Below are 10827 nucleotides of genomic sequence, written 5' to 3'. Positions count from 1 at the left end.
TTCCTCACGACTTGGTCAGTTACGATTTTCCAGAAGCCATATAAGTACTGAATATGATGTTATATCTATCAGCAGACTTCAACACTGGATGCAGATCTGGAAACGTGTCATCTGTTAAGTTTCAAAGTAATGATCGAAAATGTCATACTTTCCAGTAAGTGCAAACACGGCCATATCGTTCGCTTACTGGCCGCAGCTAACAAGCATCAGAAATGACGGGTGCCGCTACCCATCCGAAGGAACGTTACCAGGCTCTCTGTACGATTTTAGTATCGTTAATCTCAGTGGTGATATCCAGAGCGTTTTCTGAGACAGAAAGTAACCACTTATAAGTTAATAGAGAAGGCGTCAGTATTAGTCTTAACTATATTGCATGGATAGCTCATTGTAAATAAACCGTGAAGAGGTGACAAGATGAAGGTGGATGGAGAAGAACAGAAAGGAGGAAAAAAAAAGAGAGGCAGCTAGTTGGACGAAATTTATGCTCGTAGAGTCAACTTACAGTTTAAAAAAAAAAAAAAAAAAGTCGATCCAGAATTTTAGGTAGCTTGGCCGCAGGTGCCTTTGCAACGGATACCTGCATTATACTCAGGTACATAGCAAGTAGGCATCACGGATCACGGATATTTAGAAGTAGATAGAATCGATTACGGATACGTAGATATAGATAGGAGAAATCGTGAATATCTATTATTAGGTAGCAGTAATCTAGCGCATTTAAGAGGCAAACAAAATTAAAAGAGCCAAGGCAAACAGTCCATAGTAACTCCGACCAAAACACTCCTTTGATGCACCCCAACGCCTTCCATGAATAGAAACCCTATTACCTTGTTCTCTATAATTTACAGCCCAAATCAGTCTATACCTCGTATCGCCTAAAAGGCCAACTCAACTCTCCCCATATTTAGCCCCTAATGTTAGCAAACGAGCTCTCAGGGTAATCAAGCATGTTCCATGAATCGTCCAGGTTGCCCATTTCTCTGGCCACTGTTCTAATCAAGCTATCCTCTCCAGTCTTATCACCTGAAGCTTCCCAGAAGACGGCACCTCCGAGGCCCCTGCTCATGAGATACTCGGCCTTCATCCGAGCTGTGTCGACAGTATCGTATGAAACAAGCTCTCCTGTTGATTCAGAGTAACAGTATGCTGAGATGGTTCTTCCATCGGTGTGAACAGATGAGTCAGGCCGTGGCAGGTCACGATATAGCCAGACACCCTGCTCAATAGAGCCCTGTCCCAGGCCGTGATAGGGCTGGCCAAGGCCCTGAGTGTTCATAAATGAGCGGCCGTAGAGAGGAAGGCCGAAAATGATCTTGCTAGGATCGATACCATTGGCAAGGTAGTCATTTACTGCATCATCGGAGTTGAACTTGGTGCTAGTAGGATTAGAAGGGTCAAAGAAGACGTTTGCCTGATTTCCCGACGTGTCGTCCCAGCTGCCAGCGTAATCATAGGCCATGAGATGCCAAGCATCGACATATCTGTCCATTCCCTGCATGTCCAGAATGTTATAGTGCTGAGGGCCAGCGGCTGTTGCGACAGTGAGAAGGTAGTGATAATCTTGGTTATTGTATTCCGCATAGCTGTCCATCAGGTCTCGGCACTCTCTGAGGAGGTACACAAAATTTTGTGCCTCTTGTTCAGTAAGGGGGTATTCGTAGTCAATATCAAGACCATCGAATCCCCAACGGGCGAGAAGATCAACAGCGGTCCGAGCAAACTGGCGTCGGCCCTCCGCCGTACCGATGGCAGGGGCAAACTTGCCTTCTTGCGACGCGGTCCAGCCGCCGATAGAAAGCAGAGTCTTCATATGGCGGTGCTTCTTCTTTAGCAGGAATACTTGTTCTATAGCACCGTGGACGTTGGTTCCGGATTCGTCCCAGCTTTGGTCGTCGCCCAGACGCTTCTGCTCATCGCCCCAAGTATCAATCGAGATGCTGTGAGTCTTGTAAGCAAATCAGGCCATCGAAGAACAAACTTTTTTCTCCTTCTTCAACTTCTATAGGGACAAGTCTTACACAGATCCATCGCTAGCAATTCCAGCAAATGCATACAGCAAATGCGTTATTTCATCTGCGGGGACATTTTGAGGCAGAAAATTTGCGCCATAGATGCTCCTACTACTATTAACTGCTATTCTTGACAAGTTAGGGGATAGTTGTAATGATGCGATGAGCTCACCAGTCTGTAAAATACACAACATTCTTCATCTTCCCATTTGGTCTTTTTCTGGAGCTCTGTTCCTCACTTTTGCCAGCGTTGAACGGAGGCCTGGCTTCTGATTGCCAAGAAGTATCATTTCTAGCTGATGACGAGGCTGGAGAAGAAAATGATCCAGAGTTTGGATTTCCCGGTGGAACTAAAAGTGGCGGTGTATGAGGTCTTGCGTCTGATCCTAGATTGAATGGATTAGACGCCGATGGCTCTGGGTGTGACGACTGCGAAGCAAAAGGATCTGAGCCAAATGACAGAGAGCTTGCTAGTCCACTCGATACTGGCGAAGAAAGAGGCACCGAATGCTGCTCTGGGTGGTCTTCACATCTTTCAGAAATGGCTGGAGCAGCCAGGGCAACTCTGGCCACAAGTGGCAGAGCAGCACAGAAGAGTTTGAGCATTGCGCGTGAGTTTTGAACACAAGTATGTATGTAGTACCAACGGCAGAATATTTGAGAAAGAAATATTGATGGTATTAAGTTTAAGGCTCCCTGCTGCTTCTTATATGAACAAAATTAAAAGTAGTGGACAATGATCCCGCAGTGGGATAGCAATGAGACACTGTATCAGAGGTATTGAGAGCGGCAGACTCGCCGTCTCCTGAATCTCTGCGCATTCTGGACCACATAATCATAAACTTTCCGCTTCGGAATACAGTAAACTATGATTAGAGGAATGCAGAGAGACAAAATAAAAGGTTGGAACCATGCCGATCCGTGGCTCTTGAGAGAGTTTGGACGACCGGCAAGACCCGTTTGTGGCTTTGCCGTGGCTAACAGCTCGTTGAGTCAATATGGACCACGCGCCGTCTTAAACGGCCCTACTCTTGCTTGTTCAATGGGATTTCGCTTACTGCGTTGGGTACTCCGTTAGCAGTAACTCGATGGCTGGCTAGCATACAGATGGCGACGAGTATTTCCGCTTATAGTTGTGTCAGAAAGAAAAAGTAATAACCAGCCATAAATACGGATGCAGTATACACGTCTGCCTTTCCAGCCACTCGCTCAAATCTGGGTGTGCACTGGTTTCGGGCTAAGATTAGAACACAGGGTAAGACATTTTACATCAGCCATAGGGGGGAAGCCAGGAATGGAATACTCCATAGCCCCTGGTGGGAATGCGACAAACCGCACTAGGACTTTTTTAATCAAGGGAGGGTAAGGGGATAAACCGAGAAGATGGCCAGAAAACGTGATCCTCCACGATGAGGCGTCTGTTCGCCTCCATGGTGGCTTGGCCATGCTGAGGAATTCAATGAATGGGAATCTTCAGACAATACTTCCGGTAGCATAATTCAAACGCACAAAATCACCTCAAGAGTAGGTCTCCAACTGTGTTTTAAAATAGTATCGCATTCAGGCTATCATCGTTCGCGGTATGTATCTAGCACCTCTTCCTCCACCGCTACAACATCCCCAACTTGTACTGTGGGCCTCGGAGCATCTAACTCGTCGTATTGCTCAGTAGGTTCATGCCGCATATGTGTACCAAAATAAACCTTGCCGTTCAGACGCCTCGTTTTCGCGAGTGTTACGAACGGCTCCTGCCTTCTCTCGCCAGTATTTTGATCCACACATACCATGTGACATCTCTGGCAGGCTCCCAGTAGTTTGAAAGCGTGATCTCCGATACTAACTGTCCTCCACATGTCTTCAGAATAAGCAGGTCGGCGTTGTTGGCCTGGTGAAGTCTCAATCACGATATTCGCCCGAAATACTGCTTCCTCCACAGCTGATCCCCCAGTCTTCATAATGCTCTGATTGAGCGATTCCACGCTGGATGTACATATCATGAGAATTGGGCTCTCATTGGATAGAAGAATCTTCCCCGGTTGGCTTTGCTGCTCAGAGTCCGAGTCAGGGGGGGAGGGAATATCAGGGAAGGGCGGATGTTGGCAGCTTTGAGCACCTTCTGTCTGCTGATGCTTCTGCAGCCGAGCCTTGGAGAGCCTGCTACTAGCTCCCCGCCCTCCTGCTGGAAATCTTGCAAGCACGCATGGAATTCCAAGAGAGTCGGTAAAAAAGTCATTAATTTGCTCAGAAAGGTAGGCTTGTGCCGAGATGTTTTCGCCACAAACTCTAGAGCTTGTTTGGCGGAAGCTTGTGTCAAAGAGAGATGGGTCGTGAGATAGCGGGATATCCACATATGTCGGCTTGCCTTTCGGCGCGCTTCCACGATATTTCACGCGGAGCACGTTCTCTTCAAAGAGTAGCAGAGGCTGCAACAGAGCCATTTGTGGATAGCGCTTTTGGCTGAGAGCCAGCCCTGATCCTTGGTGAACCAAGCACCACTCACGGTCCCAAGCCAAACCCTCAGGCCGTACTTCCCAACGAACTCCAGGCGGAATAACATAGCCGCTGCAGCTCTTGATTGGATATACGGCGATAGTTTTGACTCGAAGCTTTGACGACGCACCGATGGATTTCACCGTTGGATTAATCTGATTTGGCGCCGTTAACAATTCCTCCACAAAAAACTCCTTCATAAAAGCCAGGAATTGAGATACATCAGATTTAGTGCTCATTGCCCCCAGGCTGGCGCGTATAATACCAGTAGGTTTGTTGGTAAATCGGCAACTGTCTTCGCCGCATCGAATACCAGCAGAAAGATTTCGTTTCATCTCCCACGGTTGTAAGTCGAGAGCAGACGCAATCCCACCAGGGCTGCACACTCCCCCCGTCCTTAAATGCAACTTTTTCAAGATGGCCAGCTTCTCAAATTCAACAAGTCCAATCCATAAACCACGACTGTCTTGAACATTAAAAGAAATGACTGGCCCAGTATCAAATAGCGCCGCATCATCAGGTATGTCGGAATAAATATGACATACAGGTGTTCCATTCGCGTGCTGTAAATCGTGTAGCCCATGGTGGAGCTCCCGACTTAGATATGCTGTGTGAGAACTGATTTGATCCATAGAGCCAAAGAGCTGCTGATGAGTTGATATTGCTATACCGGCAGCAATGATATTGTGGAACGGTAGAGTTCCGTCTTCGAGACGTTCATGGAGGGATAAAGACTTTCGAGCATGCCACGGTTCGTCTCCACAGACTACTAGGTCTACCGTGCCTCCGCCAAAATATCTTCGATGGTTGAATATAGACTCTGCAGAACGCCGAACAAGTAGAACGCCCAAGTCTGGAAATCCAAAAATCTTGTATAAACTTAAAACGACAAAATCCGCAGCAAAGTCGGGATGTGAAAGATCGAGTTGTGAAGTGGCGCTGAGTGAAGCCGCGTCCAAGAGTGTCATTATCCGGGTCGAAGGTTGAGCTTGACTATCCTTCAGCTGCTTGGCCCATGATATTGGATATCTCTTGCCGTCCATATGAGACTGAGCTGTGTATGCGAATAACGTTGTAGAGTTGCCAAACGTCGTTGGCTTAAACGGATTCTCACCGTCCAGCCAAGACTGAACACCAGTGTTATCGAGGCAGATACTTTGATGCGCTTCTTCTCTTGCCCCTACGACGCTAGTATGGCAGGCTTGATGATGGGCAAAGACATAACCTTCCGGCAACGATCTCATGCCCTCAACTACTAACTTCACGCCAGCAGTTGCATTCGCCACAAACACCAAGTCATATTGTTCGGGATCGGCCTTGAAGAACTTTAGAAGGCGTATCCGTACTTCATCAATCTTTGATGTGGACTGCTGGGATGGCAATGACCCAGAGTGCGGATTCCCGTAAAGGACTGATGTCATCTCTTGCGCAAATGAGTCCATTAGAGACTTTGAGTATAGTGTGGTCCCGGCATGATCCAGATATATGGAGTCTATTCAGGTCCTATCGGTTAGATATTTCAATTAAAAGTTATGGCGGCATATGCCAAATATTTACCTTGCAACATTGGGTATTCCTGGTCACGGAATGCTTCGACCGCGCTGTTGTATTGAAACCGAGCCATCTTGCTGACCAATGCTTCATATACAAGAGATATCTGCTCAGTTGAAACGTAGAAGGTGGAAATAATTGACCAATATTTGTAATCGAATATATTCTACCAAGAAAAAGGTTCTCAAGAAATGCCGAGGATACGCGAAGAGGGGCTGGTTCCAGGGAGACTATGTTTGTGTCAACCTGTTTGACAACTGATTGCCAGTGCCGGATGTGATAGATTCAACTGCCGCATTCTATGAACGGGCGAGGATTCGCCAGTCAAATCGGAAAGATGTCAGATGGATATATAAGTATAATATCTAGGTTCAAGAGAGCCAGGCTAGTAAGCAAGATGACGCTCCTTTGTGGCAGTTGGGCACACGTACAGGCTGGAGAATAGTCGGAGATCGCCACTCTCCAGCTATGGTGGAGACAGGTACTGATTAGGTAAGGCTATCCACACGTGCTAGCGGCGAGCCACAGTATCTTAAACTGCAAATACTGTGTATGCGAGCTACAGTTCACATGGGTTCCTGCACAGTGCCGAAACTCAAATATCCACTCCCCCACAAAAGACTGGCGTTGCGCGTGTCGCGGCCGTCTTCGGCTCCACCTCTGGATGGCTCTCAGCCTCTGCCAACTTCATCTCTTCATCTCACTCTCCTGCGGCTGTCCCTGGGGCGCATCACCACGCAGTCGCGCAATCGCCTTTGATCGGATCCGCGCTTATCAATTCAGTTCGTCATCCCTTTCTCGACTCGTCTGTCACCTCAATTCTCCTCTCTGCTCCTTGTCCTCTCCTCCCCTTACTTTCTGCCTTGTCCTTCTCCCTCCTGCTGCCGTGGCTTGGTCGAGCTTTCGGCAATCGATCGGCAATTCTCTGCCTCTTTGCTCTCCTCTATTGTCCTCTCAGATCTCCTCGCTATCCAACCTCCGTGCCGGGTCTATTTGTCTCGTTTTTGGCATTAGCTCTTTTGCTATACACGTCCTATTTCTCTCTCTTTTTCTCTTTTTCTTGTCTATTTGTCCGATCTTTGGTCAGAATGTCTTCTCTAACCGCCGTTTTACCGCCATTCAGTAGGGCGCTCTTTCAATCGATTCCTCCATAGGAACGAGCATTGCCTCTGATGTTCACTATTATTTAACTGATTATCAATCTGAAACTGAAACCAATTCTTCGTTTCAGCTATTTACTGCCACCAATAGAAAATGGACTCCTATTCAGGATCTTATCGTGATGGCGGCTCAGCTCGGTCACCCAACGAAAGGACTTGGGGCCGTGATGATTCGAGAAGTAGAGATGACAGAGGTGATCCTTTCTACCGCGCGAGGTCTCCTGGTTTGTCTTGCCGAGTTATTACCCCTTGATAATTATTATTTGCTAACTACCGTTGTTTCCAGGCAATGAGCGCCGAGACCGCCGACGTTCACGTTCCCCGCCTCCCGTTGATCGATACGAGCCTCGACCTCGCCGCGAAGGCCGTGAAGGCCGTGAAGGCCGTGAAGGCCGTGACGATAGAGACCGAGAAGACCGGCGTCGCATAGCCTCACCACCAGCGAACATCGATCGCTACGTGCCCGGGCAGGACAGCGGGCCAGCTAGCGTTCCCGTAAATCCTTTGGCAGATCCATCCAAGCTTCCTTATCAAGTTGGATTCTCCTATTTCGGTGAATGGTGGAGAATGAACGAAAAAATTAGGGATGATAAAGAACACGCCCGGACAGGGCGGAGACGAGAGCCCGACAGGAATAGAGGCGCTCGAGACTCCCAAGAGGATCGTGAGAAAGAAAAAGCCAAAATCCAAGTAGCATACGATGCGTATAAAGAAGAGCTCCAGGCCAAGATGGCCAGGGCCTTCGTTTCGGAGCATAAAAAAGAGCAATGGTTCAAAGAAAGATATGTTCCTGAAATCAGGGACGAATTCAAAGCTAAGCTGCAAGATTTCCGACGAACTGCGTATGGCCAGTGGGAGCAAGATTTAGAATCTGGCATTTTTGATGAGTTCTCTCTCGAGGGCATTCCAAAAAGCGAAAGTAATGGAGCTGGTGGTATAATCGAAAAGGAGGAGGGCGAAGCAACAGCCGCCAACGAAATTTTGGGAGTCGGCGATTTGGTTCCCGTGAACGGGGCTGACATCCGTGATGAAAATCAATTTCAGCCCACTCTCCTTATCAAGACTATTGCCCCTCATGTTAGTCGCCAGAATCTAGAAGCCTTCTGCAAAGAAAATCTCGGAGAAGAGGAAGGTGGCTTTAAATGGCTATCTCTTTCCGATCCAAACCCCAGCAAGAGATATCACCGCATTGGCTGGGTTATGCTCCATCCTTCTTCGGATAGCGCACCGCCAATGGATCGCGCAAACCCCGAAGATGAAGATGGAGACGTAGCAATAAGATCGCCACCTCCCCCTGCTTCGGCCGCGGAGAAAGCCCTCGAAGCTGTAAACGGGAAGACGGTCAAAGATGAGGCTCGAGGAGACTTTGTCTGCCACGTCGGAGTTCACAATCCTCCCCTTCATCCTAGAAAGAAGGCGCTTTGGGACTTGTTTTCCGCACCAGAGCGAATTGAAAAGGATCTTCGCTTGGTCAAACGGCTAGTCAACAAATACGAAGAAGACTTTGGCTCTGATTTCCAGGCCATCCTGAAAATCGAAGAAAAGGTTGATGATCTGAAAAACGCTGGTCGCCTACAGCCTGCTATCCCCCCCACTCCAACGAAGAAGACCAAGACTCGAGAGCCTGGAATGGACGAAGCAATGGATGATGATGAGGAGGCCGGCGAAGAAGAGGAAGAGGAAGAAGGGGCTGTGGAAGATGAGGAAGTTGATGACGAGGAGATGTTGGTGAAAAAGAAGCAGCTTGATCTACTGATTGAGTATTTGCGCCGTGTCTTTCACTTTTGCTTCTTTTGCGTATTTGAGAGCGACTCTGTGCATGAGCTTACACGTAAATGCGCTGGTGGACATCTGCGCCGACCTCAAAGTACTCTCACTTCTTCTGCCAGAGCCGTTGCTAGGGCTAGTGCGAATGGAGATCCTTTCCCCGACAAGAAACGAAGTGAAGGCGATAATGAGGCTGACGGAGAGTCGGTGGAGGGAGACAAAAAGTTTCGCAATCTGTCTTCCAAAACTGAGCAACAGCTTCTCCGCGCCTATAACTGGGTTAAGACTTTTGAGGACAAGCTGACGCAGATCCTGGAACCCAATGCCGTTGATATTCGCAAGCTTGGTGGCCGACCAGTCGATGAGGCTATTGACGAAGAGCTGGCAAAACATGTCAAGCAGGAGGACGAGCATAAATGGAGATGCAAAGTTCCAGAGTGTACCAAGCTTTTCAAAGAAGATCACTTTTGGAAGAAGCATGTAGAAAAGAGACATGGTGAATGGCTAGATGGCTTGAAACAAGAGGTATGTCGACTCTCACATTTGCTACTATTTGATCCATTTCTTCTTTCTTTTACTAACGCTAGAAATAGTTTGAGCTCATCAACGCCTATGTCTCTGATCCAGCACATATTGCTCCTTCGCGGACCGACGCGAATTCAAATGGTCACTTCCCACCTACCAGCGGCCAGTCAGCATCAGGTACCCCTCGTGGCTTCAACCTGCAAAATTTCTCCATGAATGGCGTGATGGGCATGCCCGGATTCCCCATGGGCCCTGGAAACTTCCCCTCATTGTTTGCTGGCATGCAAGCAAATAACTGGAACTCAGCGGGCGACGACCGCTCAGGAGGCCCTGTTCGTCGAGGCGGAATGTCTGGTGGGCGAGGCGGATACCGTTCTGCGCCATATGATCGTCGCGGGGGCGGCCGCTGGGATGGTGGCGGCGGTCGAAACCGCAATGGCGGGTCTCGATGGGGAGACGGAGCTGGCGCTGCGGCAGCCGCCCCTCGAGAAGCTGTGCAGGGTCGTAGTTTGAAGAGCTACGAAGACCTTGACCAAGTATCTGGCAGTGGAAACGGGGGCGCTGAGCTCAACTATTGACCCTGCCTATGCAGATAGGTGGAATAATCAGGGAGAAAAATGACAGTGGAAGTCTTGCTCTATTAACACTATTATTATTATTTGGGTGCAGAAGATGCGTCTGCAAGTTTGTACATTAGGCTCAAGGTAGTTTACACAATAGCAAAGGATATTTCTTCAGAATGGTATTTGATATTTGGCTTCAGATTCGTAATCATTTCGAAAGACCAAACTGCAACACTGAAATGGCTGCGTAATTTTTTCTTGTACAAGCCGATGCGCTGTCTTTATAGTCACCTAAAGTGACTACCTCTGCTACCTCTGCTGGTGCCGCTACTTCTCGCACGTTGAGTCCAGTTGGGAAGAGAAATGTAAGCTTAAAAGGAAGAAATCGATGTGCATATAGGCTATATATTTAAATTAAGGAAACACAATTGTGTAAAGGAAAGACTCCTTAAAAAATCTTTTCCGGCAACCAAATAAGAGCGACCTGACAATATTAGGTAGCCCCGCTCCTGGAGTTTGTCATAGACCATAAGACCGCGATGACAAGGGTCGTTTGGAATTAACCTAATAGAGATCCAACTAGGCAGTCCTCTCCTCAAAAGCACACCAAGAATAGACACCATCCAACATTTTTCATCGACTGGTTGTTCATATGGTATCTATCCTCTCCTTGATGCTAATTTCGCTAAATGAGGCTGGAAGCTGCGTGGATTCATGGTATCATAAGGGTTGTTGTTGGCGGCCGTTAATATGCTACGCGAG

At 48.0% G+C, this 10827-nt stretch overlaps 3 protein-coding genes across 3 annotated transcripts; 1 reads left to right on the top strand and 2 right to left on the bottom strand.

Moving 5' to 3' along the window:
- Nucleotides 1–904: 904 nt before the first annotated feature.
- Nucleotides 905–2615, bottom strand: GGI43DRAFT_420148 (glycoside hydrolase superfamily; the record flags this gene model as incomplete). Its single annotated transcript, XM_083207774.1, has 3 exons — nt 905–1937; nt 2019–2117; nt 2182–2615. 3 exons carry the CDS (start codon nt 2613–2615, stop codon nt 905–907), a joined length of 1566 nt encoding a protein of 521 aa, XP_083066712.1.
- Nucleotides 2616–3548: 933 nt separating this feature from the next.
- On the bottom strand, nt 3549–6497 carry GGI43DRAFT_392059 (pyridoxal phosphate-dependent transferase). Its single transcript, XM_083204517.1, has 2 exons — nt 6057–6497; nt 3549–5991 (listed from the first exon to the last, which is right to left on the bottom strand). Exons 1-2 carry the CDS (start codon nt 6121–6123, stop codon nt 3578–3580), a joined length of 2481 nt encoding a protein of 826 aa, XP_083066711.1. The 5' UTR covers nt 6124–6497; the 3' UTR covers nt 3549–3577.
- Nucleotides 6498–6743: 246 nt separating this feature from the next.
- On the top strand, nt 6744–10308 carry GGI43DRAFT_37908 (uncharacterized protein). Its single transcript, XM_083202780.1, has 3 exons — nt 6744–7434; nt 7497–9502; nt 9571–10308. Exons 1-3 carry the CDS (start codon nt 7305–7307, stop codon nt 10078–10080), a joined length of 2646 nt encoding a protein of 881 aa, XP_083066710.1. The 5' UTR covers nt 6744–7304; the 3' UTR covers nt 10081–10308.
- The last annotated feature ends 519 nt before the right edge of the window (nt 10309–10827 follow it).

Source organism: Trichoderma evansii, assembly GCF_050947405.1.
Source record: "Trichoderma evansii strain SZMC 28006 chromosome Unknown GGI43scaffold_1, whole genome shotgun sequence".
In the NCBI taxonomy this organism is placed as follows: Eukaryota; Fungi; Ascomycota; class Sordariomycetes; order Hypocreales; family Hypocreaceae; genus Trichoderma; species Trichoderma evansii.
The sequence above is the reverse complement of the archived record's forward strand: the minus strand, read 5'-3'. Positions and strand labels throughout refer to the sequence as shown.

Excerpts from the sequence above, each read along its gene's own strand:
- GGI43DRAFT_37908 (XM_083202780.1), top strand. The coding sequence starts at position 7,305 with ATGGACTCCTATTCAGGATCTTATCGTGATGGCGGCTCAGCTCGGTCA. Across the intron at positions 7,435-7,496 it reads CTACCGCGCGAGGTCTCCTG|GCAATGAGCGCCGAGACCGC; the intron begins GTTTGTCTTGCC and ends CGTTGTTTCCAG. Across the intron at positions 9,503-9,570 it reads TAGATGGCTTGAAACAAGAG|TTTGAGCTCATCAACGCCTA; the intron begins GTATGTCGACTC and ends CGCTAGAAATAG.
- GGI43DRAFT_392059 (XM_083204517.1), bottom strand. The coding sequence starts at position 6,123 with ATGGCTCGGTTTCAATACAACAGCGCGGTCGAAGCATTCCGTGACCAG. Across the intron at positions 5,992-6,056 it reads GGAATACCCAATGTTGCAAG|ACTCCATATATCTGGATCAT; the intron begins GTAAATATTTGG and ends GGACCTGAATAG.